The sequence below is a fragment of the Anolis sagrei genome, chromosome 13, assembly GCF_037176765.1.
Source record: "Anolis sagrei isolate rAnoSag1 chromosome 13, rAnoSag1.mat, whole genome shotgun sequence".
Lineage (NCBI taxonomy): Eukaryota > Metazoa > Chordata > Lepidosauria > Squamata > Dactyloidae > Anolis > Anolis sagrei.
Window position 1 is genome coordinate 7,626,036 of NC_090033.1, and position 26,045 is coordinate 7,652,080.

General features: G+C 47.3%; 1 protein-coding gene across 2 annotated transcripts in view; it reads right to left on the bottom strand.

Moving 5' to 3' along the window:
• EPHA2 (EPH receptor A2) overlaps positions 1 to 26,045 on the bottom strand; it is a 46,667-nt gene that overhangs the window by 9,330 nt on the left and 11,292 nt on the right. For both annotated transcript variants that reach the window (XM_060758845.2, XM_060758844.2), the window contains exons 2-9: positions 21,706 to 21,773; positions 20,914 to 21,574; positions 9,615 to 9,770; positions 7,783 to 8,115; positions 4,601 to 4,725; positions 2,894 to 3,053; positions 2,699 to 2,801; positions 74 to 129 (exon numbers count right to left, since the gene is read on the bottom strand). In XM_060758845.2, the coding sequence (XP_060614828.2) occupies positions 74 to 129; positions 2,699 to 2,801; positions 2,894 to 3,053; positions 4,601 to 4,725; positions 7,783 to 8,115; positions 9,615 to 9,770; positions 20,914 to 21,574; positions 21,706 to 21,773 (1,662 nt within the window). The remainder of the gene's footprint in view (positions 1 to 73; positions 130 to 2,698; positions 2,802 to 2,893; positions 3,054 to 4,600; positions 4,726 to 7,782; positions 8,116 to 9,614; positions 9,771 to 20,913; positions 21,575 to 21,705; positions 21,774 to 26,045) is intronic.

Sequence of the window (26,045 nt, forward strand, 5' to 3'; positions counted from 1 at the left end):
GGCTTATTTAATTGACCACAGATTTGGGGGTCCATTGGGATAAGTCGCCCGTCTGCCGACGACCATGACTTACCAGATTTGGAGAAGTAAACGTCTTCAGGCGTCTGCCGGGCCCTCGAGTTCTTCTTCCTAAAGGACAAGGAGCAGAACATTGAGCCTTCACGACAATCTCTCTCTGCTTGTGTGTCAGGAGAGTATGTGCTGTGCGCTTTGAGATTTATTTATTATTATTTATTTACTTTATTTATATACCGCTTTTCTCAGCCCTCAGGCGACTCAAAGCGGTGAACAACATTGATACAAAACATCACGAGACAAGTATAGGGCAATTAAAAACAATTGTAACATAAATCATTAAACATCCGTATAACAATCATTAGCGCCTCAACAGTAAAATCAGAATCCAGTCTCATCATCCATTATTCCGTATTCCTATGTTCAATTCCACTGTTTAATCAAATGCTTGTTCGAACAGCCAGGTCTTCACTTTCCTCCGAAATGCCAGCAGGGAGGGGGCCGATCTGATATCTGCAGGCAGGGCGTTCCACAGCCAAGGGGCCACCACTGAGAAGGCCCTGTCTCTCGTCCCCGCAAAGCACGCCTGTGATGCAGGCGGGACCGAGAGCAGGGCCTCCCCAGATGATCTTAGTGTCCTAGCCGGTGCATAGGAGGAGATGCGTTCGGAGAGGTAAGTAGGACCAGAACCATTTAGGGCTTTATAGGCTAACGCCAGCACTTTGAATTGTGCCTGGTAGCAAACTGGTAGCAAGTGGAGCTGGCACAACAGAGGAATAGTATGCTTCCTGAGTGCCGCTCCTGTTAGCAACCTGGCTGCCAAATGCTGGACCATTTGAAGCTTCTGAGCAGTCTTCAAAGGCAACCCAACGTAGAGAGCATTGCAGTAGTCTATACGGGATGTAACCAGAGCATGGACTACCGTGGCCAAGTCAGACTTCCCAAGGTACGGGCACAGCTGGCACACAAGTTTTAACTGTGCGAATGCTCCCCTGGTCACCGCTGAGACCTGGGGTTCCAGGCTCAGTGACGAGTCCAGGGTCACACCCAAGCGGCGAACCTGCGTCTTCAGGGGGAGTGGAACCCCATCTAACACAGGCTGTAACCCTATGCCCTGTTCGGCCTTACGACTGACCAGGACTATCTCTGTCTTGTCTGGATTCAAGTTCAATTTGTTTGCCCTCATCCAGACCATTATAGCAGCCAAGCACCGGGTCAGGACCTTAACAGCCTCCTTAGTAGCAGGTGGAAAGGAGTGACAGAGTTGGACATCATCCGCGTACAGATGACTCTCTCTGCTTGTGTGTCAGGAGAGTATGTGCTGTGCGCTTTGAGCTCTCTCTCTGCTTGTGTGTCAGGAGAGACGTAGTGATTGAGATTTCCCCTCTCTTGAAACCTTAGAAGAGATGGGTGTTAGAGTAGCTCAGACCCAGTTCTTGATTGTTGATAAATGCAGTTATTGTTTACTATTGTAAATAAACAATAATTTTTGGATTTTTTAAAGATCTTACCTTTCTAAGCTCTGAATTCTTTACAGCCACAACCAACGGCACTTTACGCTTTGCTCGCTAATGAGCTGACGCTCAAATTTTTAGTATCCTGTTTGTTTTTGGATGCTCTGCTACATTTAATGGAAGTTTCCCCTAACAGTAGGTGTTCTGGTACAGCTGTACCAGGAGCTCCAATTTTATTTGCTTTGTATTTATTGTTTGCTTGCAGCCCTGGGTTTCAGGGACTTTGCAGATAGGTGGCTTCTTTTGGTTGCAGTCATAGGGCAAGTCACCTGTCCATCATTGTTAAATTTTGGTCCCGCCCCTTGCTCAGGGCAATTGGGAAGGGAAGGGAGCCTTTTTTAGTTAGTCTCAGCAAGGTAAGCTGATGTATAGGATGTGTGCAAGCTTCCCCTGTACAAAAGCTTCAACCTTTCAGAATTTCCAGGAAAACAGCCCTAAAGACCAAAGAACTCCAGCTGGAGAACATCTACCGCCTTGCTGGTAGATCCACTCAGCGTTCGAGAAGCAGTTCGACCTGGTAGCGGAGCCCACATCAGTAAGGGTTAGATTACAGTCAGCCTGGGAGAAGTTAAAAAGGGGATTTTCCTTTGAAGAAGAAGTTATTGAAGACAGTTGCTTGTCCTTCGTGGGCAAGATTAGGAATTCACCAGTTGCCTAAAAGCTTGGAATCATTTGCTTAACTTTACTGAAGACAAGAGAAGTTTCTGTTTGATTGTTCATTAATAAAGGACTTTGTTGTACTTCTCAAGCCATCTAAAGACTGTTTGTGGTGGAAACCTCTGAGAACTTCTCTTTAGGCCCCCTGGCTTCCCGCTGGGCTAAGGTTGCATGTCCTGTTCTAAAGACAATTATTTACAGGCCCAGTAGGCACCTGCTCATCTAGTCCATTGATTCCTGACCCTCTTAACTCCTCTCTCAATGGTGGTAGCCCTTTCCAAACAAAGTGGCCATACATTTGGGAAATAAGCTGGGTCAAAAGGAGACCAGAGACAGAACACGGAAGAGGAGAATGTGCCCACAGCCCACTTTGGAAAGCCTCTGGAAAGCAGGACCTGGCATTGTTTACAAACCCGCAAAGCTTGTTAGGCTCGGGTGACGGAAGGTGCTTAGGCTTTCAAGGCTGAAAACTTGCAATTCAAAGACATACATAGCGTAAATATGAAACGCACCTCCGGTGAACGAAAAAGACTAAGCCCCCTATGAAGAGGACCATGGCGACACAGGCAGCGATGGAGCCCCCGAGGACAGCGGCACTGTTTGCGCCATCGGATCCTGCAGAAAAAGGGACGAAAACGCAGTGGTCATCCTCCGGAAAGAGTACCAACTTTGCGTCAACGGGAGGAGCCTCCTCTTGCATGACTCACGTTCTGGGAGCGTCTCGAACTCGTGCTCCACGCTGTGGGCCCCGTGGCCCTCCTGGGTCAGGGCCTGGACGCTGACCACATACTTTGTCCTCGGGGCCAACTTCGGGAGGGTCACGGAGTTCCCGTCGCAGCGCACCACGGAGTAGCTGTGCTCGTCCTTCTGCCAAAGACGAAGGGAAACAACCCGTGAGACTCGACATGTGAAACACCAGCATTAGTCAAGGGGTCGATTGAGCCCCCACCATGCACGCAAGACCCTGAGCAGGGCCGTAGCCAGAAAAAAATTCCGGGGAGGGTTGACAATTTTGGGGAGGGTTGAACTTTTCGGGGGGGGGGGTTGAAACCTGCCTCCTAGCTCACGCTGAAGCAAAGAGCACAGCAGGGGGCAGAGCAACCTTCCATAGCCTGCAGCTCTGACCCTGTCAACCACCTCCACCAAGTCTGGCCTCCTTAATGAGAGCATTCAACACACACACACCCAATTTGGTTGCTTCTGGGGGGGGAGAGGTTGACAATTTCGGGGGGGAGGGTTGAACTTTTCGGGGGGAGGGGGTTGAAACCTGCCTCCTAGCTCACGCTGAAGCAAAGAGCACAGCAGGGGGCAGAGCAACCTTCAATAGCCTGCAGCTCCACCCCTGTCAACCACCTCCACCAAGTCTGGCCTCCTTAATGAGAGCATTCAACACACACACACCCAACTTGGTTGCTTCACTGCATCGGCTATTGCTGCAAGTAACGACAGTGTGAATAAATTGTCAATATTTGCTTGAGATAGTGCTTGCAGTTCTGGAGGGACTCTTAATTTTTTGCATCTCATAGACTTAGCATGGGGATTTGGTTAACCAGTTAAAATTCATGAGTAAACCAGGTTTTTTAAAAAAATCTGAAACATTTCGGGGGGGGGGGGGTTGAACCCCTAAAACCACCCCCTCGCTACAGGCCTGCTCACAGACTAAGGCCTACCACACACTGGACCTTCACACACGAGGCTGTCTCATAATGAGGCCTTTCTCCTACAATGAGGGATACTACCACTGTGACCTATTCTCCCACTGAAGCATTCTCTCACACAGAGGCTTCTCTCACACACCAAGGCCTTATCTCATACTGTGTGGCCTTCTCTCACACACTAAGACCTACCTCACAGTGTGAGCGCTTCTTACAGACTGAGACCTATTCTCACAATGAGGCGTTCTCTCACACAGGCTTCTCACACACACTAAGACCTACCTCACACAGAGGCTTCTCTCACAGACTAAGGCCTACCGCACACTGGACCTTCACACACGAGGCTTTGTCATAACGAGGCCTTTCTCCTACAATAAGGGATACTACCACTGTGACCTATTCTCCCACTGAAGCGTTCTCTCACACAGAGGCTTCTCTCATACACCAAGGCCTTACCTCATACTGTGTGGCCTTCTCACAGACTGAGACCTATTCTCACAATGAGGCGTTCTCTCACACAGGCTTCTCACACACACTAAGACCTACCTCACACAGAGGCTTCTCTCACAGACTAAGGCCTACCCCACACTGTGAGGCCTTCCCACAGACTGAGACCTATTCTCCCACTGAGGTGTTCTCTCACATGGAGAGGCTTCTCTCACAGAGGCTTTTCTCACAGACTAAGGCCTACCCCATACCACCCCCTTGCTACAGGCCTGCCTGAAGGAATAGAGAGTGGGCTTCTAGAGAGACAGATACCTTCTTCTTGTAAGTGACCTGGTACTTCCAGACATGGCTCCGTTGCCGGGGAGGGACAGTCCACGACAAGGTCAGGCTGGTGGACGTGCGGCCGTCCATAGTCACAGAGGTCACTCGAGGAGGTTCTGGACATCGGGGAGGAGAAAGAGTGAGGTCAACAATGCAACAGCACCTCATTCAAAGCCATACTCAAAAGCTTGGTCTTACACCCAATATTATCTGCTAGGCATGGGCGATCCAGTTCATTAATTTCGTTATTCGTTATTGATTCGTATTTAAATTAGCTTTCGATCCAATATCGAGCCATGCAGGAATAGTGTGAGGAGTAATTAAGAATCGAAACATTTTTTTCAATTTTCGTAATTATTTCGTAATTATTTTCGTATGTCTGGTGCATTGTATTGTATATTATAATATAATATAATATATATAATATATTATAATATAATATATATAATATAATATACAATAATATAATATAATATAATAATATTATAATAATATAATATAATATAATATAATATATAATAAATTATTATATTATATTATATATATATAATATATTATTATAATAATATATAATATTATAATTATAATATAATATAATAATATTATAATATAATATACAACAATATAATATTATAATAATATAATAATATAATATAATATAATATAGTTGTTGTTTGTTTTATCACACCAACAGTCAACAACAGAGGGAGAGGGAAGCTTCAGAAGTTCCCCCTGTCCCATATTGTGCAATCGCGTCCGCCATTAACGAATCGATTCGTAATTTACAAAATTTCGGAAATTTCGAAATTTTGAAATCTCAAATTTCGGAAGCCCTCAGAATTTCGAAACGCTAGCGCACTCTAGAAACGAAAAGAGTTTAGAACCAATTTTTTTCTTTATCGCCCAAGCCTATTATCTACACAAAAAAACTACTTCCAACCCTATCTGTAACTGGACTGATATGCCAAGTACCTCTACACTGGGTACATGAAGTTTATGAGTAAACCAACTATGTTATTTTGACAAAAAACTACATTATTATTTGTCTCTTGAGAGATGTTTTAAGGGAGAGTAGATATGTTTTTTGGGCAACTGAAAGAACACTTCTGAAACTATATATATTTTATACTAGCCGTCCCTGCCAGGCGTTGCTGTGGCCCAGTCTGCTGATCTGGAAAATCCAGTAATGAGCAAGTCTTGGTTTCTAATAAATGTAATTTATTGGTTTCTAATAAATGTAATTTCTTTATGCTTGTGGGTAAACAGTATTTCTTGTGTTGTAATTGTGTTGGTAGTGGGATCCAGAATGCTCTTTGATTGTAGGTGAACTATAAATCCCAGCAACTACAACTCCCAAGTGTCTTGGTCTATTTTCCCCAAACTCCATCTGTGTTCATATCTGGGAATATGGAATATTCGTGCCAAGTTTGGTCCAGATCCATCATTGTTTGAGTCCACAGCGCTCTCTGGATGTAGGTGAACGACAACTCCCAGACTCAAGGTCAATGCCCACCAAACCCTTCCAGTATTTTCTGTTGGTCATGGGAGGCCTGTGTGCCATGTTTGGTTCAATTCCATTATTGGTGGAGTTCAGAATGCTCTTTGATTGTAGGTGAACTATAAATCCCATTAACTACAACTCCCAAGTGTCTTGGTCTATTTTCCCCAAACTCCATCTGTGTTCATATCTGGGCATATGGAATATTCGTGCCAAGTTTGGTCCAGATCCATCATTGTTTGAGTCCACAGCGCTCTCTGGATGGAGGTGAACTACAACTCCCAGACTCAAGGTCAATGCCCACCAAACCCTTCCAGTATTTTCTGTTGGTCATGGGAGGCCTGTGTGCCACATTTGGTTCAATTCCATCATTGCTGGAGTTCAGAATGCTCTTTGATTGTAGGTGAACTATAAACCCCAGCAACTACAACTCCCAAATGAAATGATAGTCACTTGTTGGGTTAGTAGGTGTCTCGTGACCAAATTTGGAGGCAATTCGTCCAGTGGTTTTTGAGTTATGTTAATCCCACAAACGAACATAACATTTTTATTTATATAGATATTTATATAGGAAAATGGAACGATGACAATGAGACCGGACAACGTTTTCAACAAGGCGACACTATTATTATTATTATTATTATTATTTACGGCATTTCTATGCCGCCCTTCTCACCCCGAAGGGTACTCAGAGCAGCTTACAATATATATTTTCATACAATATATTATATTATTAGCATAGTACAATATCAGCATTATATATTACTATATTGCACTATATTTACATTACATGTAATGTAAATATATAATTATAATATTGTATTATTACTAGTATTATATTGTATTACATTATAATATTGTAAATATTATAGGTATATACAATAGACTATATTATATTATTAGTAAATATACATTAATAAATATTAAATAAATACATTAATAAATAATAAATATAAATATACATCAATAAATATTAAATAAATATATTAATAAATATTAACATAAATATATCAATAAATATTAGTAAATATTATTAGTAAATATTAGTAAATTATAATATACTATATTATATTATCAGTAAAGACAAGATGGAAATGTCTTCTGCTTTTTATATTTTAAATTTATATTTTATTGATATGTTTAATTTTTATTATATGTTATGTTTTTAATTGTATTTATGATATCGTAAGCATTGAATTTTACCCGATTAACCGCCTTGAGTCGCCTGCGGGCTGAGAAAGGCGGTATACAAATACAGTAAATAAATAAATAGATGTATATGACATTGAATTATTGCCATTTATATGTTGTAAACTGCCTTGAGTTCCCCCTTGAGGTGAGAAAGGCGATATATAAATATAGTGTGTGTGTGTATATGCGTGTGTGTGTATGTTTTGTGCAATGGCATATCTTCGTTCCTAACAGTTCAAAGAGATATCCAGGTATATCAGTCTAACAACTGAGAAACCTAATTGCCTTGCATGAATACTAGTGGATATTTACCACTAAGGAGAAGCGAGTTTGTAACTCTTCTCAGGAAGATCATACCTTACTAAAGGTTATGATGTCTAACACGGTTATACCTTTCCAAAACATAGGGCCTTATATGTCAAATCCCTGAACAGTACCAAAATGGAATTGGTTAGCAGAAGTGGAGAGTGTTGCCCGTCGGTACCTGTCTGGTTGACGCTGATGCTGGCAGCGGCATAACTGCGCCGGGTGCTGAAGGAGGACACTCCGTTCTGGGCCTCCACCGTAAAGGTGTAGTTGACGTGGGGCTCCAAATCGCTGACGGTCAAGGAGGTGCCGGTGAAGCCGTGCGGGCGGTCCGAGAAGCGGAGGCCGGGGTCGCAAGGGCGGCACTCTCCAGACTCTGGCCAGCACTGCTCGCAGGAGACACTGTAGGTGAGGTCCGAGCGCCCGCCGGCGTCGAGAGGAGGGAGCCAACGGAGCTGCACCTTGGCTCCCAGGCCGACGGCCGTGACGCTACATGGGGTGGACGGGGGGCCTGTGGAACAAACGAGCAAAGGAGTCCCATCACAAAAGGAGGTCCTTGTTTCCACCGTTGGGTTCTCTGCATCTCTTGTGGGTTTATAGCAGGCACAGGCCAAATTTGGCACTCCCTCAACGTGTTTTGGACCCGGACTCCCATAACGTGGGTATGCAGATGATCCCTTCATTGACTTGAGTGTCCAGTTCCAAGGCTTGGGCCGACCTTGGCTTTTCCTCAAGATGTTTTGGACTTCAACTCCCACAGTTGAAGTCTGTGGGAGTTGGAAGTCCAAAACACTTTGGCACTCCCTCAACGTGTTTTGGACCCGGACTCCCATGATGTGGGTATGCAGATGATCCCTTCATTGACTTGAGTGTCCAGTTCCAAGATATGGGCCAACTTTGGCCTCCCTCAACGTGTTTTGGACCCGGACTCCCATAACGTGGGTATGCAGATGATCCCTTCATTGACTTGAGTGTCCAGTTCCAAGACATGGGCCAACTTTGGCACTCCCTCAACATGTTTTGGACCTGGACTCCCATAACGTGGGTATGCAGATGATCCCTTCATTGACTTAAGTGTCCAGTTCCAAGACATGGGCCAACTTTGGCACTCCCTCAACGTGTTTTGGACCCGGACTCCCATAACATGGGTATGCAGATGATCCCTTCATTGACTTGAGTGTCCAGTTCCAAGACATGAGCCAACTTTGGCACTCCCTCAATGTGTTTTGGACCCGGGCTCCCATAACGTGGGTATGCAGATGATCCCTTCATTGACTTGAGTGTCCAGTTCCAAGACATGAATCAACTTTGGCACTCCCTCAACGTGTTTTGGACCCAGGCTCCCATAACGTGGGTATGCAGATGATCCCTTCATTGACTTGAGTGTCCAGTTCCAAGACATGAGCCAACTTTGGCACTCCCTCAACGTGTTTTGGACTCGGGCTCCCATAACGTGGGTATACAGATGATCCCATCATTGACTTGAGTGTCCAGTTCCAAGACATGGGCCAACTTTGGCACTCCCTCAACGTGTTTTGGACCAGGACTCCCATAACGTGGGTATACAGATGATCCCTTCATTGACTTGAGTGTCCAGTTCCAAGACATGGGCCAACTTTGGCACTCCCTCAACATGTTTTGAACCCGGACTCCCATAACGTGGGTATGCAGATGATCCCTTCATTGACTTGTGTCCAGTTCCAAGACATGGGCCAACTTTGGCTTTTCCTCTAGATGTTTTGGACTTCAACTCCCACAGTTGAAATCTGTAGGAGTTGGAAGTCCAAAACACTTTGGCATGGTTTTTAGAGGTCTCTTCCAACTCTATTGTTCCATGTTCCTCTATTGTTCTATCCAGACCAACCCCCTTCGACCAGGCAGGGAGACACAGTCAAAGCCCCCCCAACAGATGGCCATCCAGTCTCCAAGGCAGAGAGCTCCCCTGTTGGACACTTAGAGGGTTCTCCTTCCGGTCCCTTGTCCCCGCGGTTCTGCAGTTGGGCTACTCACGTGTGCACGGCGCGGAAAGGGGATCGCTCGCAGCCCGGAAGTAGCCCTCCTCGCAGGGGCAGGAGGTGGAGCTGGCGGCCGAGGGCAGCGTGTGCAAGGGGCAGCTGGAACAGGGGCTGTTGGAGACCTCCTCCTTAAAGAACCCGGGGGAGCAGGCTGCAAAAGAGAGAGGGCAGCGAAGGACCGGAGGTTAGCATCCATCACCATGGTTCATATTATGGAAAGACGGTGCAGGGGAGCAGATGGAAGGCTGCAAATTACGCTTCAGCCAACCACAACAACAACAACAACAACAACTTATTTATATTCCATCCTTCTCCCCAAGGGGACTCAGAGCTCTCTTGAGGCCTTAGAAGAGATGGGGGTTAGAGTAGTTCAGACCCAATTCACCGCTCAATTGGATACTTTGCTACTGCAAGCTTTTTGAATCCGACTTCTGTTTCTTCCATCGGAGTATGTGCTGAGTGTTTGAGATCTCTCTCTGTTTGTGTGTCAGGAGAGATGTAGTGATTGAGTTTTTCCCTCTCTTGAAGCCTTAGAAGAGATGGGTGTTAGAGTAGCTCAGACCCAGTTCACCACTCAATTGGATACTTTCCTACTGCAAGCTTTTTGAATCTGACTTGTTTCCTCCATCGGAGTATGTGCTGAGTGCTTTGAGATCTCTCTCTGCTTGTGTGTCAGTGGAGATGTAGTGATTGAGTTTTTCCTTCCCTTGAAGCCTTAGAAGAGATGGGTGTTAGAGTAGCTCAGACCCAGTTCACCACTCAATTGGATATTTTTCTACTGCAAGCTTTTCGAATCTGACTTGTTTCTTCCATCGGTGTATGTGCTGAGTGCTTTGAGATCTCTCTCTGTTTGTGTGCCCGGAGAGAAGTAGTGATTGAGTTTTTCCCTCTCTTGAAGCCTTAGAAGAGATGGGTATTAGAGTAGTTCAGACCCAGTTCACCGCTCAATTGGATACTTTCCTACTGCAAGCTTTTTGAATCTGACTTCTGTTTCTTCCATCGGAGTATGTGCTGAGTGCTTTGAGACCTCTCACTGTTTGTGTGTCAGGAGAAGCCTTAGTAGAGATGGGTGTTAGAGTAGCTCAGACCCAGTTCATAGCTCAATTGGATACTTTCCTACTGCAATCTTTTTGAATCTGACTTGTTTCCTCCATCGGAGTATGTGCTGAGTGCTTTGAGATCTCTCTCTTCTTGTGTGTCAGGGGAGATGTAGTGATTGAGTTTTTCCCTCTCTTGAAGCCTTAGAAGAGATGGGTGTTAGAGTAGCTCAGACCCAGTTCACCGCTCAATTGGATACTTTCCTACTGCAAGCTTTTTGAATCTGACTTCTGTTTCTTCCATCGGAGTATGTGCTGAGTGCTTTGAGATCTCTCTCTGCTTGTGTGTCAGGAGAGATGTAGTGATTGAGTTTTCCCCTCTCTTGAAGCCTTAGAAGAGATGGGTGTTAGAGTAGCTCAGACCCAGTTCACCGCTCAATTGGATACTTTCCTACTGCAAGCTTTTTGAATCTGACTTGTTTCTTCCATTGGCGTATGTGTTGAGTGCTTTGAGATCTCTCTCTGCTTGTGTGTTAGGAGAGAAGTAGTGATTGAGTTTTTCCCTCTCTTGAAGACTTAGAAGAGATGGTTGTTTGAGTAGCTCAGACGCAGTTCACCGCTCAATTGGATACTTTCCTACTGCAAGCTTTTCAAATCTGACTTGTTTCGTCCATTCGAGTATGTGCTGAGTGCTTTGAGATCTCTCTCTTCTTGTGTGTCAGGGGAGATGTAGTGATTGAGCTTTTCCCTCTCTTGAGGCCTTAGAAGAGATGGGTGTTAGAGTATCTCAGACCCAGTTCACCGCTCAATTGGATACTTTTCTACTGCAAGGTTTTTGAATCCGACTTCTGTTTCTTCCATTGGAGTATGTGCTGAGTGCTTTGAGATCTCTCTCTGCTTGTGTGTCAGGGGAGATGTAGTGATTGAGTTTTTCCCTCTCTTGAAGCCTTAGAAGAGATGGGTGTTAGAGTAGCTCAGACCCAGTTCATCACTCAATTGGATACTTTCCTACTGCAAGCTTTTTGAATCTGACTTGTTTCCTCCATCGGAGTATGTGCTGAGTGCTTTGAGATCTCTCTCTGCTTGTGTGTCAGTGGAGATGTAGTGATTGAGTTTTTCCTTCCCTTGAAGCCTTAGAAGAGATGGGTGTTAGAGTAGCTCAGACCCAGTTCACCGCTCAATTGGATACTTTTCTACTGCAAGCTTCTTGAATCCGACTTCTGTTTCTTCCATCGGAGTATGTGCTGAGTGCTTTGAGATCTCTTTCTGCTTGTGTGTCAGGAGTGATGTAGTGATTGAGCTTTTCCCTCTCTTGAGGGATGGGTGTTAGAGTAGCTCGGACCCAGTTCACCGCTCAATTGGATACTTTTCTACTGCAAGGTTTTTGAATCCGACTTCTGTTTCTTCCATTGGAGTATGTGCTGAGTGCTTTGAGATCTCTCTCTGCTTGTGTGTCAGGAGAGATGTAGTGATTGAGCTTTTCCCTCTCTTGAAGCCTTAGAAGAGATGGGTGTTAGAGTAGCTCAGATCCAGTTCTTGATCATTCAGAAATGCAGTTAGTTCTTTATGATTGTAAATAAACCTCTGGTGATTTTTAAGATTGGATTCTAAGCTCTGAATTCTTTGCAGTCACATCACAAGGCACTTCACGCTCTGTTGAATACTCAACTTTAGTATCCTGTTTGTTTTTGGATGCTCTGTTATATATTGTGGATGCTCTGCTATATATGTTGGGGTTGTTTTGGATGCTCCGCTATATATTTTGGGGTAGTTTTCCCTAACCGTGGTCAGGTGGACTGTGTACATATTTCAGGTGGCTAGGTATTCTTTACTGACGTATGCGCTATTACTGAGAGGGAGCAAAAGAATGTCAAGCAGGCTCACCCAGAGGGGAAATGAGCTTCAGCTCTGGATGTCCGCACATTAGAGCAAATATGCGTTGCGGGGGGAGCGGAAGACACCTTCCTGCCTGCCGCCGGCCAGCCATTCAGGCTCGTTTCCTGGATGAGTCTGTTCTTCCACAGGAACCGAACATTCCCTGGACCGTGTCACTTCCTTCCTTTCGGGGATCCGTAACGGAGGGACTCGGAGAACGCACCCCACGGCGGTCCCTTCCCCATCCACGATGCGGATTTGACTTTGTTTGAGAGAGTTCCCCTCTTGGCTTTCGTGCCGGCTGGCCAATCTTTGGCCGCATTCCCGTACAGACCGGGATGGGACGGGATCAGAGGAATGCACCTTTGTGGGGACTCCGCTTGGGAGGAGAGGCGTGGGTTTCCATGGCACCTCTCTTGCCAAAAGCCAAAGCAGGCAGGAAAATGAACACAAAGCAGGGCTGGCTTCTGGCGAGCCGGCCAGGAAGCTCCGAATATCTGTGTTTATTCCTGGAGATAAACGGCCTTTGTTTCCTTCCCGCAGAGAGAGGCCAGCGGGATGGGAGGTCAGGGTATCTTTGCACAAAAGGGCACATTCCTTTTTCCTCCCCCAACCTCGGCCTAACTAAACTGACCAAAGAGCCTGGTCCTAGGAGCCCAAAGCCTCTTTTGAGACCATCTTTTGGGCTTGGCCACCATTGCGACCACCGCTTCCTCGTTCCTTGCGGCACTGGACAGTCTTTCCATCCTAGTGGCAGACCTAGATTTCCCTACTGCCCAAGGCTCAACCTCAGCAAGGACACAGGAAACGGCCTGTCTCAGGGGAAGGTGCTTGCCCCACCCATGTTTAACATTGACACAAATGGCCAGCCACTGCCAGAAGGGACAGAGAGTTTCACCTACGCTGATGATCGTGCCATCACTGCCCAAGCAGGGCGCTTTGAGATGGTTGAACAGAAGCTCTCCGAAGCTTTAGGTGCTCTTACTGCCTATTACAGGGAAAACCAGCTTGCGCCATTAAAGTTTAACATTTACACAAATGATCAGTCACTGCCAGAAGGGACAGAGAGTTTCATCTACGCTGACGATCGTGCCATCACTACCCAAGCAGGGCACTTTGAGATGGTTGGACAGAAGCTCTCCGAAGCTTTAGGTGCTCTTACTGCCTATTACAGGGAAAACCAGCTTGCGCCATTAAAGTTTAACATTTACACAAATGATCTGTCACTCCCAGAAGGGACAGAGAGTTTCATCTACGCTGACGATAGTGCCATCACTACCCAAGCAGGGCACTTTGAGATGGTTGAACCAAAGCTCTCCGAAGCTTTAGGTGCTCTTACTGCCTATTACAGGGAAAACCAGCTTGCAACATCCATGTTTAACATTGACACAAATGATCAGCCACTGCCAGAAGGGACAGAGGGTTTCACCTACGCTGACGATAGTGCCATCACCGCCCAAGCAGGGCGCTTTGAGATGTTTGAACCAAAGCTCTCCGAAGCTTTAGGTGCTCTTACTGCCTATTACAGGGAAAACCAGCTTGCAACATCCATGTTTAACAGTGACACAAATGATCAGCCACTGCCAGAAGGGACAGAGGGTTTCACCTACGCTGATGATAGTGCCATCACCGCCCAAGCAGGGCGCTTTGAGATGGTTAAACAGAAGCTCTCCGAAGCTTTAGGTGCTCTTACTGCCTATTACAGGGAAAACCAGCTTTTTAACATTGACACAAATGATCAGCCACTGTCAGAAGGGATAGAGAGTTTCATCTACGCTGACAATTGTGCCATCACTACCCAAGCTGGGAGCTTTGAGATAGTTGTACAGAAGCTCTCCGAAGCTTTAGGTGCTCTTACTGCCTATTACAGGGAAAACCAGTTTGCAACATCCATGTTTAACATTGACACAAATGAGCAGCCACTGCCAGAAGGGACAGAGGGTTTCACCTATGCTGATGATAGTGCCATCACTGCCCAAGCAGGGCGCTTTGAGATGGTTGAACAGAAGCTTTCCAAAGCTTTAGGTGCTCTTACATATACACAAATTGCCAACCACTGCCAGAAGGAACAGAGAGTTTCTTCTATGCAGACGATCATGTCATCACTGCTCAAGCAGGGAGCTTTGAGATGGTTGAACAGAAGCTCTCCGAAGGTTTAGGTACTCTTACATTTACACAAATTGCCAACCACTTCCAGAAGGGACAGAGAGTTTCTTCTATGCAGACGATCATGACATCACCGCTCAAGCTGGGAGCTTCGAGATGGTTGGACGGAAGCTCCCCGAAGCTTTAGGTGCTCTTACATTTACACACATGATCAGCCACTGCCAGAAGGGACAGAGGGTTTCACCTACGCTGATGATAGTGCCATCACTGCCCAAGCAGGGCGCTTTGAGATGGTTGAACATAAGCTCCCCGAAGGTTTAGGTACTCTTACATTTACACAAATTGGCAACCACTGCCAGAAGGGACAGAGAGTTTCTTCTATGCAGACGATCATGCCATCACCGCTCAAGCTGGGAGCTTTGAAATGGTTGAACAGAAGCTCCCCGAAGGTTTAGGTGCTCTTACATTTACGCACATGATCAGCCACAGAGATTTTCATCTACGCTGACGATCATGCCATCACCGCTCAAGCTGGGAGTTTTGAAACAGTTGAACAAAAGCTCTCCAAAGCTTTTGGGGCTCTTACTGCCTATTCCTAATCCATCTAAAATACATAAGTGTGCTTTTTCACCTTAACAACAGAAAAGCATATTGAGGTATGAGGATGACCTGGGAAGGAATCCCACTGGAGCATTGCAGCACGCCCAAATACCTGGGAGTTACCCTGACCAACAAGAAGCACTCCTGAGACAACTTGGTGGCCCCCAGCTTCCCGCGGGCGCCCATATTGACACCAGACTTAGTGCGGACACCCAATCGGATGGGTTCACACAATCACACAATCCACCGTCCTCAGCCTCCCACGTGTTTGATGTTTACCATCCTTGTGGGAGGCTTCTCTCATGTCCCCGCATGAGGAGCTGGAGCTGACAGAGGGAGCTCAATCCACTCTCCACGAATTCGAACCGCTGACAGGTCATCAGTCCTGCCAGCACTGAAATAGAGGGGAGCTCCGTAGGTCTGTGTTTGCTCTGCAGCCTTGAAGGGCGCTTATCTCCCTCTGCAAAGCCAGGCACATTCCTGCACAAAGCCCCTCTCCTATCTCTCCTCGCAGGGTCCGCACCTGTCTGGAGCCTTGCTTCTCCCATGCCAGGAAACAATCTGGGGCCAAGGGACTGTGGGATCCATGTATCCTCATGCATGGGTGCTCGGGGACCCAGCAAAAGCATCCAGAAGGAAACGAAAGGTCAAGCTAAGAGCAGCTTAGGAATCACTCCCTTTGCTCTTCTTGGAAATCATTTCCTTCTTCACTTATGAGCTGCTGGACCAATCAGAAATGTTATTCCGTGGCGCAATGGGTTAAACCCTAGTGCTGCTGAACTGCTGACCTGAAGGTCTGCAGTTCGAAACCATGAGACAGAGTGAGCTCTCATCTTCAGCCTTAGCTCTTGCCAACCTTTGCAAACATGTAATGCAGCGTTTCTCAACCTGGGGGTCGGGAGCCCTGGTGGGGTCGCGAGGGGGTGTCAGAAGGGTCACCAAATATCCATCAGAAAGGTGGAAGGTGAACTACATCTCCCCTAAATCACTGTCAATTCATCCCAAATCCCCCCAGTACATTCATGGGGGTTCTATGTTGGAAGTTTGGCCCAATTCTATCGTTGGTGGGGTTCAAGGGACTGATTGTAGGTGAACTATAAATCCCAGCAACTACAACTCTCAAATATAATTTCCCCAAACTCCACCAGTGTTCACATTTGGGTATACTGAGTATTTGTGCCAAGTTTGGTCCAGATCTATCATTGTTTGAGTCCACAATGCTCTCTGGATGTAGGTGAACTACAACTCCCAAAAGCATCAGATTTGATTTCAATATGGTAATTTTCCTATTACTGTCCCTCCTTCTCTGCCTTTCAGATCTCGCACATGCGCACCTGCACCGCTTCACTGCAGTCTTCGGGAGCGAGATCTGAGAGGCAGAGGAGGAGGGATGGTAACAGGCAGCAACCACAGATTCTCCACAGATTGGAAGTTTCACCACCCGCTCTATAAGACGACTCTCGGCGTATAAGACTACTCCCGCATATAAGACGACCCCTGACTTTTGAGATTTTCTTGGGGAAAATCTTGCACCGGGACTGTTGTGCAGCTGGCTGAGTGTCAGCGGCATTAAGATCACTCTGATCAAAAAGTCATGAGTTCGAAGCCAGCGCGGGTTGGAGTGGGTTTCCAACCAACTGTGTGTAGCCTGTTGCCGACCTTTGCTACCCGAAAGAGAGTTGCATCTATCAAGTAGGAAAATAAGTTACCACCTTAAAGTGTGGGGAGGCTAAATTAACTGATTTATGAGGCCATAAAGAAGACTCCAACAAAGCATTGCAGCGGGGAAGCATGCGGGGAATGCGGAAGTGCTTCATCAGTGTCGCAGATGGACGATGAAAGCGACAGCTTCCCTGGTGGCCAGAAAAAGTTAAATATAGCCTCTGTATATGTCTGTACATGTTTGTATGTCAAAAACTGGCATTGAATGTTTGCCATATATGTGTACACTGTAATCCGCCCTGAGTCCCCTGCGGGGTGAGGAGAAGGGCGGAATAGAAATGCTGTAAATAAATAAATAAATAGGGTTAAAAAGGTGTCTTATTTATTTATTTACTTTATTTGTATACCGCTCTTCTTAGCCATTAGGCGACTCAGAGCGGTTAACAACAAGTAGCGGCAAAAATTCAATGCAAACATCTTACCGCCATTTAAAAGACAATTAACACAATAATACAGTAAGCAATTAACATCAATAACCATCAGTAAACATCAATAAACAACTCACTAGGGTCTCATAACTAAAATCGTAATCCAAGCTCGTCATCCGTTGTTCCGATTTCCTATAATTCATTGTAATTCATTGCAATGCCTATTCAAACGCCTGTTCAAATAACCAGGTTTTCACTTTCTTCCGAAATGCCATTGATGAGGGACCTGATCTGATGTCTGTGGGTAGGGCGTTCCACAGCTGAGGGGCCACCACCGAGAAGGCCCTGTCCCTCGTCCCCGCCAACCGTGCCTGAGTTGCAGGCGGGATCAAGAGCAGAAGATCTTAAAGTCCTAGTGGGTTCATAGGCGGAGATGCGTTCGGATAGGTAACTTGGGCCAGAACCGTTTAAGGCTTTATAGGCCAATGCCAGCACTTTGAATTGTGCCCGGTAGCAAATTGGCAGCCAGTGGAGCTGGCGCAACAGAGGAGTTGTATGCTCCCTGAGTTCCACTCCTGTTAGTATCATGGCTGCTGAGCGTTGGACTAGTTGAAGCTTCCGAGAGGTCTTCAAAGGCAACCCCACGTAGAGAGCGTTGCAGTAGTCTAAGCGGGATGTAACCAGAGCGTGGACTACCATGGCCAAGTCAGACTTCCTAAGGTACGGGCGCAGCTGGTGCACAAGCTTATACGCCAGAATATATGGTACATAAAATGGAACTGTAGAGGAGAGTCTACTGAGCAAGCCAGTACCTGCCACATACCAGTACTGCCATCTGTTGAGGAGTTATGAAGGTGGAGGCATTACTTTTCATTCAACCCTCGTATTATTATAAACAAAACTTTTTGTGATTTTTGAAGATTGGACTCTTTGCCTGCCAAGAGCAGCTTCGCTACCTGTGAGCTGTGGCTCAATTGTCAGTGTCCGGTTTGATTTTTTTTGTTTTGTACGCTCTGCTATATTTTCGGGTAGTTTTCCCTAACAGTATCACCTCCAGATCACAAACAGGATCTCCCAGTCTGCTTTTTCCTCTGCACCATTCCAGGCCAATTTAGGAGGAAAGAAGCCACAGCTCCACCCAGGAGAAAGAAGTGAGAGGAAAGTGTTTCTGGGAGGAATGGAGGAGCGGAGGAGCGTGAATCCCAGGTTGTCACCCATTTCCTGCTCCTGTCCTGTGTGTTCTTGCCCTGGCTCAGAGGCAAAAGCTAACAAATTGAAAGTGAATCCAGACAAGACAGAGGTCCTACTGGTCAGTCGCAAGGCCGAACAGGGCATAGGGTTACAGCCTGTGTTAGATGGGGTTCCACTCCCCCTGAAGACGCAGGTTCGCAGGAACCCCAGGTCTCGACGGTGGCCGGGAGAGCTTTTGCACAATTAAAACTTGTGCACCAGTTGCGCCCGTACCTTGGGAAGTCTGATCTGGCCACAATGCTTTAGATGCTCTTACTGCCTATTACAGGGAAAACCAGTTTGCAACATCCATGTTTAACATTGACACAAAAGACCAGCCACTGCCAGAAGGGACAGAGGGTTTCACCTACGCTGACGATAGTGCCATCACTGCCCAAGCAGGGCGCTTTGAGATGGTTAAACAGAATCTCTCTGAAGCTATAGGTGCTCTTACTGCCTATTACAGGGAAAACCAGCTTGCGCCATTAAAGTTTAACATTGACACAAATGATCAGCCATTGCCAGAAGGGACAGAGAGTTTCATCTACGCTGACGATAGTGCCATCACCGCCCAAGCAGGGCGCTTTGAGATGGTTGGACAGAAGCTCTCCGAAGCTTTAGGTGCTCTTACTGCCTATTACAGGGAAAACCAGCTTGCGCCATTAAAGTTTAACTTTGACACAAATGATCAGCCATTGCCAGAAGAGACAGAGAGTTTCATCTACGCTGACGATAGTGCCATCACTGCCCAAGCAGGGCGCTTTGAGATGGTTAAACAGAATCTCTCCGAAGCTTTAGGTGCTCTTACTGCCTATTACAGGGAAAACCAGCTTGTGCCATTAAAGTTTAACTTTGACACAAATGATTAGCCATTGCCAGAAGGGACAGAGAGTTTCACCTACGCTGACGATCGTGCCATCACTACCCAAGCAGGGCACTTTGAGATGGTTGGACAGAATCTCTCCGAAGCTTTAGGTGCTCTTACTGCCTATTACAGGGAAAACCAGCTTGCGCCATTAAAGTTTAACTTTGACACAAATGATCAGCCATTGCCAGAAGGGACAGAGAGTTTCTTCTACGCTGACGATCGTGCCATCACCGCCCAAGCAGGGCGCTTTGAGATGGTTGGACAGAAGCTCTCCGAAGCTTTAGGTGCTCTTACTGCCTATTACAGGGAAAACCAGCTTGCGCCATTAAAGTTTAACATTGACACAAATGAGCAGCCACTGCCAGAAGGGAGATGGTTGAACAGAAGCTCCCCGAAGGTTTAGGTGCTCTTACATTTACACATATTGCCAACCACTGCCAGAAGGGACAGAGAGTTTCTTCTATGCAGACGATCATGCCATCACCACTCAAGCTGGGAGCTTTGAGATGGTTGAACAACCCCAGGTCTCGGTGGTGGCCGGGAGAGCTTTTGCACAATTAAAACTTGTGCACCAGTTGCGCCCGTACCTTGGGAAGTCTGATCTGGCCACAGTGGTCCGCGCTCTTGTTACATCCCGAATAGACTACTGCAACACACTCTACGTGGGGTTGCCCTTGAAGACTGTTCGGAAACTTCAACTGGTCCAGCGAGCGGCAGCCAGACTACTCACCGGAGCGTCATACAGGGAGCACACCACCCCCCTGTTGTGTCAGCTCCACTGGCTGCCAATCCAGTTCCAAGCACAATTCAAGGTGCTGGTTTTGACCTACAAAACCCTATACGGTTCCGGCCCAGTGTATCTGTCCGAACGGATCTCCCTCTACGTCCCACCCCAGAGCCTAAGATCCTCTGGGGAGGTCCTGCTCTCGACCCTGCCTCTATCACAAGTGAGATTGGCAGGGACGAGGAGCAGGGCCTTCTCGGTGATGGTCCCCCACCTGTGGAATTCACTCCCCGGGGAAATTAGATCTGCAACATCCCTCCTTTCTTTGAGGAAAAAACTAAAAACATGGATCTGGGACCAGGCATTCGGACAAGCGGGCAGATAAAGAAAGAACTTCGATGATGACTAGGAAATGATTAACGGATTGGATCTATGGAAACGCTGATTATAAGAATGACTTATATATGATGTTTTATATGATGTGTTATGTACTAGTTGTTGATTGTTTTAATTGTGATAACTGTTTTAATTACGTTTTTGTATATTATGTGTAATTTGTATAGGCTTCGAATTCTGCCTTTTCTGTAAGCCGCCCTGAATCCCCCTTCTGGGGTTGAGAAGAGCAGGGTAAAAGTACCAGAAATAAATAAATAAATAAAAGCAGGCCAGACATGTATCAGAAGAGACTCCCGTATTCTAAGACTATTCTAAGAACAGTTGCACCACATGTATCATCAGCACAAAAGGGAAATAAGGCTGCTTACCTCTGCAGTTGTCGCCGTCCTTCTCGAAGCCCTCCCGGCAGAGGCACTCGCCGATCGGCACCAGCCACTCCCCATCGGAGTTGCAGTGCAGGAGCGGCTGCCCGGCGGACACCGCATCCGGCACGCACGCCCCGGCCACCTCGGCCAAAGACTGCGAGTCGGCCCCGGCAATGGTCTCGGGGAAGGTGGCCATGTTGTGGATGGTCGCGGGACACTTCTTGTAGTAGATGCGGACGGAGAGGAGGGCCACACAAGCCCCGATGTCCTGGAAAGCCAGGTAGAAGCCCTTGCGGGTGAGGGGCCCCACAGAGCGTCGCTCTACGTTGATCTTGACGTTGCGGGTGTCGAAGTCCTCGCGGACCGTGATCTCGTCCGGGGCGATGGTGGCGATCTTGCGGAACTGCCGCTTCTGGAAGTTGATGCCGTAGTCCACGTCCGACTCGGCGTAGAAGAGGTTGAAGGTCTCCTTGCAGGTGCCCGTCCCGCCGGGGAAGCTGTTGCAGTCCCTCACGGTGAACTGGAGCTCGATGAAGATGCGCTGGGCCTCGCTGCGGTAGATCCAGTTGGTCCGCAGCCAGTTGTCCTGGTCGCCCTCCATGACGTTGCAGACCGAGTAGATGTAGATGAGGGACTCGTTCATGACGTTCTGGAGGAGGTCCCACTGGCGGAGGAGGGACACAGCATCATCACCACCAGCACTAGCATCAGCATCACCACAACCACCACCAACTCTCCATGCAACGACATGAATTAACTGCTTTTTAGCCCAAATACTTCAATAGCCGGACTTACCCCTTTCCCAAAAGGATGGTTGAGCCAGCCGAGGTCCCCCTGCGCCTTGGCAAAGTCCAGCAGGACAACTAGGAGGAAAGGCACGGAAAAAGGAGGCATTAGTGTTGCACAGCAAGGTCTCAATCCCACCTAGGAAACTCTCACTACGGAAAAGACACAAGGGAAAGTCACTTTCCCGAGACCCGAAGCGGAGGGACCTGGCTCTTACGCAAGCCTAGGCCAACTTCAGCCCTCCCTCCAGGTGTTTTGGACTTGGACTCCCATAACGTGGGTATGCTGATAATCCCTTGATTGACTTTATGGGAGTCCAAGTCCAAAACACCTGAAGGGAGGGCCAAAGTCAACTCATGCCTTTGTCTTCTTGGGACTGGATACTTGAGTTTTGGACTTGGACTCCCATAACATGGATATGCAGATGATTCCTTGATTGACTTAAGTATCCAGTCCCAACAGGACAAAGCATGGGCCAACTTTGGCCCTCCCTCCAGGTGTTTTGAACTCAGACTCCCACAACGTGGGTATGCAGATGATTCCTTGATTGACTTAAGTATCCAGTCCCAACAGGACAAAGGCATGGGCCAACTTTGGCCCTTCCTACAGGTGTTTTGGACTCAGACTCCCACAACGTGGGTATGCAGATGATCCCTTGGTTGACTTAAGTATCCAGTCCCAAGAGGACAAAGGCATGGGCCAACTTTGGCCTTTCCTCCAGTTGTTTTGGATTCGGACTCTCACAACGTGGGTATGCAGATGATCCCTTGACTGACTTAAGTATCCAGTCTCAAGAGGACAAAGGCATGGGCCAACTGCGGCCCTCCCAAGTGTTTTGGACTCAGATGCCCACAACATGGATATGCAGATGATCCCTTGGTTGACTTAAGTATCCAGTCCCAAGAGGACAAAGGCATGGACCAACTTCAGCTCTCCCAGGTGTTTTGGACACGGATGCCCACAACGTGGGTATGCTGATGATCCCTTGATTGACTTAAGTATCCAGTCTCAAGAGGACAAAAGCATGGGCCAACTGCGGCCCTCCCAAGTGTTTTGGACTCAGATGCCCACAACATGGATATGCAGATGATCCCTTGATTGACTTAAGTATCCAGTCCCAAGAGGACAAAGGCATGGGCCAGCTTTGGCCCTCCCCCCAAGTGTTTTGAACTCAGACTCCCACAACAAGGGTATGCAGATGATCCCTTGATTGACTTAAGTATCCAGTCCCAAGAGGACAAAGGCATGGGCCAACTCCGGCCCTCCCTCCAGGTGTTTTGGACTTGGATTCCCATAACATCGGTATGTGTTGTTGAGCTTGGCCTCATGTAAGCCACTCCGGGTCAACTCATGCCTTTGTCCTCTTGGAACTGGATACTTGAGTTGACTTCGGCCCTCCCTCCAGGTGTTTTGGACTCGGACTCCCATAACATGGGTATGCAAATGATCCCTTGATTGACTTAAGTATCCAGTCCCAAGAGGACAAACGCATGGGCCAACTTTGGCCCTTCCTCCAGGTGTTTTGGACTCAGACTCCCACAACGTGGGTATGCAGATGACCCCTTGATTGACTTAAGTATCCAGTCCCAAGAGGACAAAGTCATGGGACAACTTTGGCCCTTCCTCCAGGTGTTTTGGACTCAGACTCCCACAACGTGGGTATGCAGATGACCCCTTGATTGACTTAAGTATCCAGTCCCAAGAGGACAAAGTCATGGGACAACTTTGGCCCTTCCTCCAGGTGTTTTGGACTCAGACTCCCACAACATGGGTATGCAGATGATCCCTTGATTGACTTAAGTATCCAGTCCCAAGAGGACAAAGGCATGGGCCAACTCCGGCCCTCCCTCCAGGTATTTTGGACTTGGACTCCCATAACGTTGGTATGTGCTGTTGAGCTTGGCCTCATGTAAGCCACTCCGAGTCAACTCATGCCTTTGTCCTCTTGGAACTGGATACTTGAGTTGACTTCGGCCCTCCCTCCAGGTGTTTTGGACACGGACTCCCACAAGGTGGGTATGCAGATGACCCCTTGATTGACTTAAATATCCAGTCCCAAGAGGACAAAGTCATGGGCCAACTTTGGCCCTCCCTCCAGGTGTTTTGGACTCGGACTCCCATAACATGGGTATGCAGATGATCCCTTGATTGACTTAACTATCCAGTTCCAAGAGGACAAAGGCATGGGCCACCTTTGGCCCTTCCTCCAGGTGTTTTGGACTCAGACTCCCACAACGTGGGTATGCAGATGATACCTTGATTGACTTAAGTATCCAGTCCCAAGAGGACAAAGTCATGGGCCAACTTTGGCCCTCCCTCCAGTTGTTTTGGACTCGGACTCCCACAATGTGGGTATGCAGATGACCCCTTGATTGGCTTAAGTATCCAGTCCCAAGAGGACAAAGGCATGGGCCCACTTTGGCCCTCCAAGTGTTTTGAACTCAGACTCCCACAACAAGGGTATGCAGATGATCCCTTGATTGACTTAAGTATCCAGTCTCAAGAGGACAAAGGCATGGGCCAAATTTGGCCCTTCCTCCAGGTGTTTTGGATTCAGACTCCCACAACGTGGGTATGCAAATGATCCCTTGATTGACTTAAGTATCCAGTCCCAAGAGGACAAAGGCATGGGCCAGCTTTGGCCCTTCCTCTAGGTGTTTTGGACTCGGACTCCCACAACGTGGGTATGCAGATGATCCCTTGATTGACTTAAGTATCCAGTGCCAAGAGGACAAAGTCATGGGCCAACTTTGGCCCTCCCTCCAGGTGTTTTGGACTCAGACTCCCATAACGTCGGTATGCTGATGATCCCTTGATTGACTTTAGTATCCAGCCCCAAGAGGACAAAGGCATGAGCTGATTTTGGCCCTCCCTCCAGGTGTTTTGGACTTGGACTCCAATAATGTGGGTATACAGATGATCCCTTAATTGACTTAAATATCCAGTTCCAAGAGGAGAAAGGCATGGGCCAGCTTTGGCCCTCCCTCCTGGTGTTTTGGACTCGGACTCCCATAATGTGGGTATGCAGATGATCCCTTGATTGACTTAACTATCCAGTTCCAAGAGGACAAAGGCATGGGCCGACTTCGGCTGTCCCTCCAGGTTTTTTGGACTCCAACTTCCACAATTCCTAACAGCCTACTAGCTGTTAGGAATTGTGGGAGTTGGAGTCCAAAACACCTGAAGGGAGGACCGAAGTCGGCCCAGGCCTGCTCTTAAGCCATAAAGCGCTTGAGCCCCTACTATCTCATCCCTCCCTTGCGCAACAACATCCATCATGTCTGCACTCCCTTAAGTCAACAGCAGCTGGCTTTAGGTTTTTGGACACAGAAAGATAAGTGGCTCCTTCATATATCTCCTTCTGTAGCCGCTTGCATTGGGGTAAATGCCCGGAAGATAACATCTGATCCCGTCTGAAAAGCTAAGCAGTGCCAACCTCGGTAAGTATTGGGAGACGAGGCTGTAGGACGGAACTGGCCAACCCGCCCCTGAGTCTTCCTTGCCTATGAAACTCATGGGTTTGCCATAAGTCAACAGGGGAATGATGTGTTTTGTCAGCAAACAGAAGGGCAAGGTCGGAAGTCCCCTTATCGGGTTCTTATCTGCGAGACAAGTTTGTTCTTTGGCTTCCTGTGCAGTGTTTTTCCTGTTGGGAAGGAGTAGTCGCTGAGCAACCGGCCAAGGCCGTAAAGCTATTTGGGAACAGGGAGGGAATCGAAATGGGAGGGAGGAAGGAAGGAAGGAAGGAAGGAAGGAAGGAAGGAAGGAAGGAAGGAAGGAAGGAAAGGCAACGAAGCAGCCAAGGAAGTCACCAAGCCAGGAATGCTGTTGCTACCAAATTTGAGCCTCTCTTGCACTTTAGCCCGGGAACACTTTTACACCCAGTACCACACAAGGGTCCAGTAGTAGCTAACTACAGCAGTTTGTTTACAAAAGGTAAAAAAAGGGCATTTCCCAAAAAGCAGTAGAAAAGGTGCCATAAAATTGCAGTAGTCCATATATACAAAGATCAATAGCCCAAGATAGCAAGGTACGTGACATCCATGAAGTCAGGAACATAGGCGTAAATTCCATAAATGTGAAACGGGAACTTTTCCAAGGCAAAACTCTTTCAGGAAGACAGGCAAACTTGAGAGCAGAACATGAACTTGATTTTAAGGCAAAGTTGTCTGCTCTGAAGGAACCAGAAAAACATCCCTTAATTTAAGCTCAAACCTGGATGAGAAGCCATAAGGTCATCCCTTTGACACCTGGGTTTTAAGGACTGCTTCTTACAGAGTCTTTCTGACCTTCTAATTAACCTTTCATTTACTCTCTATGTGCAGAGGCCTAATCTCATATCACGGGAA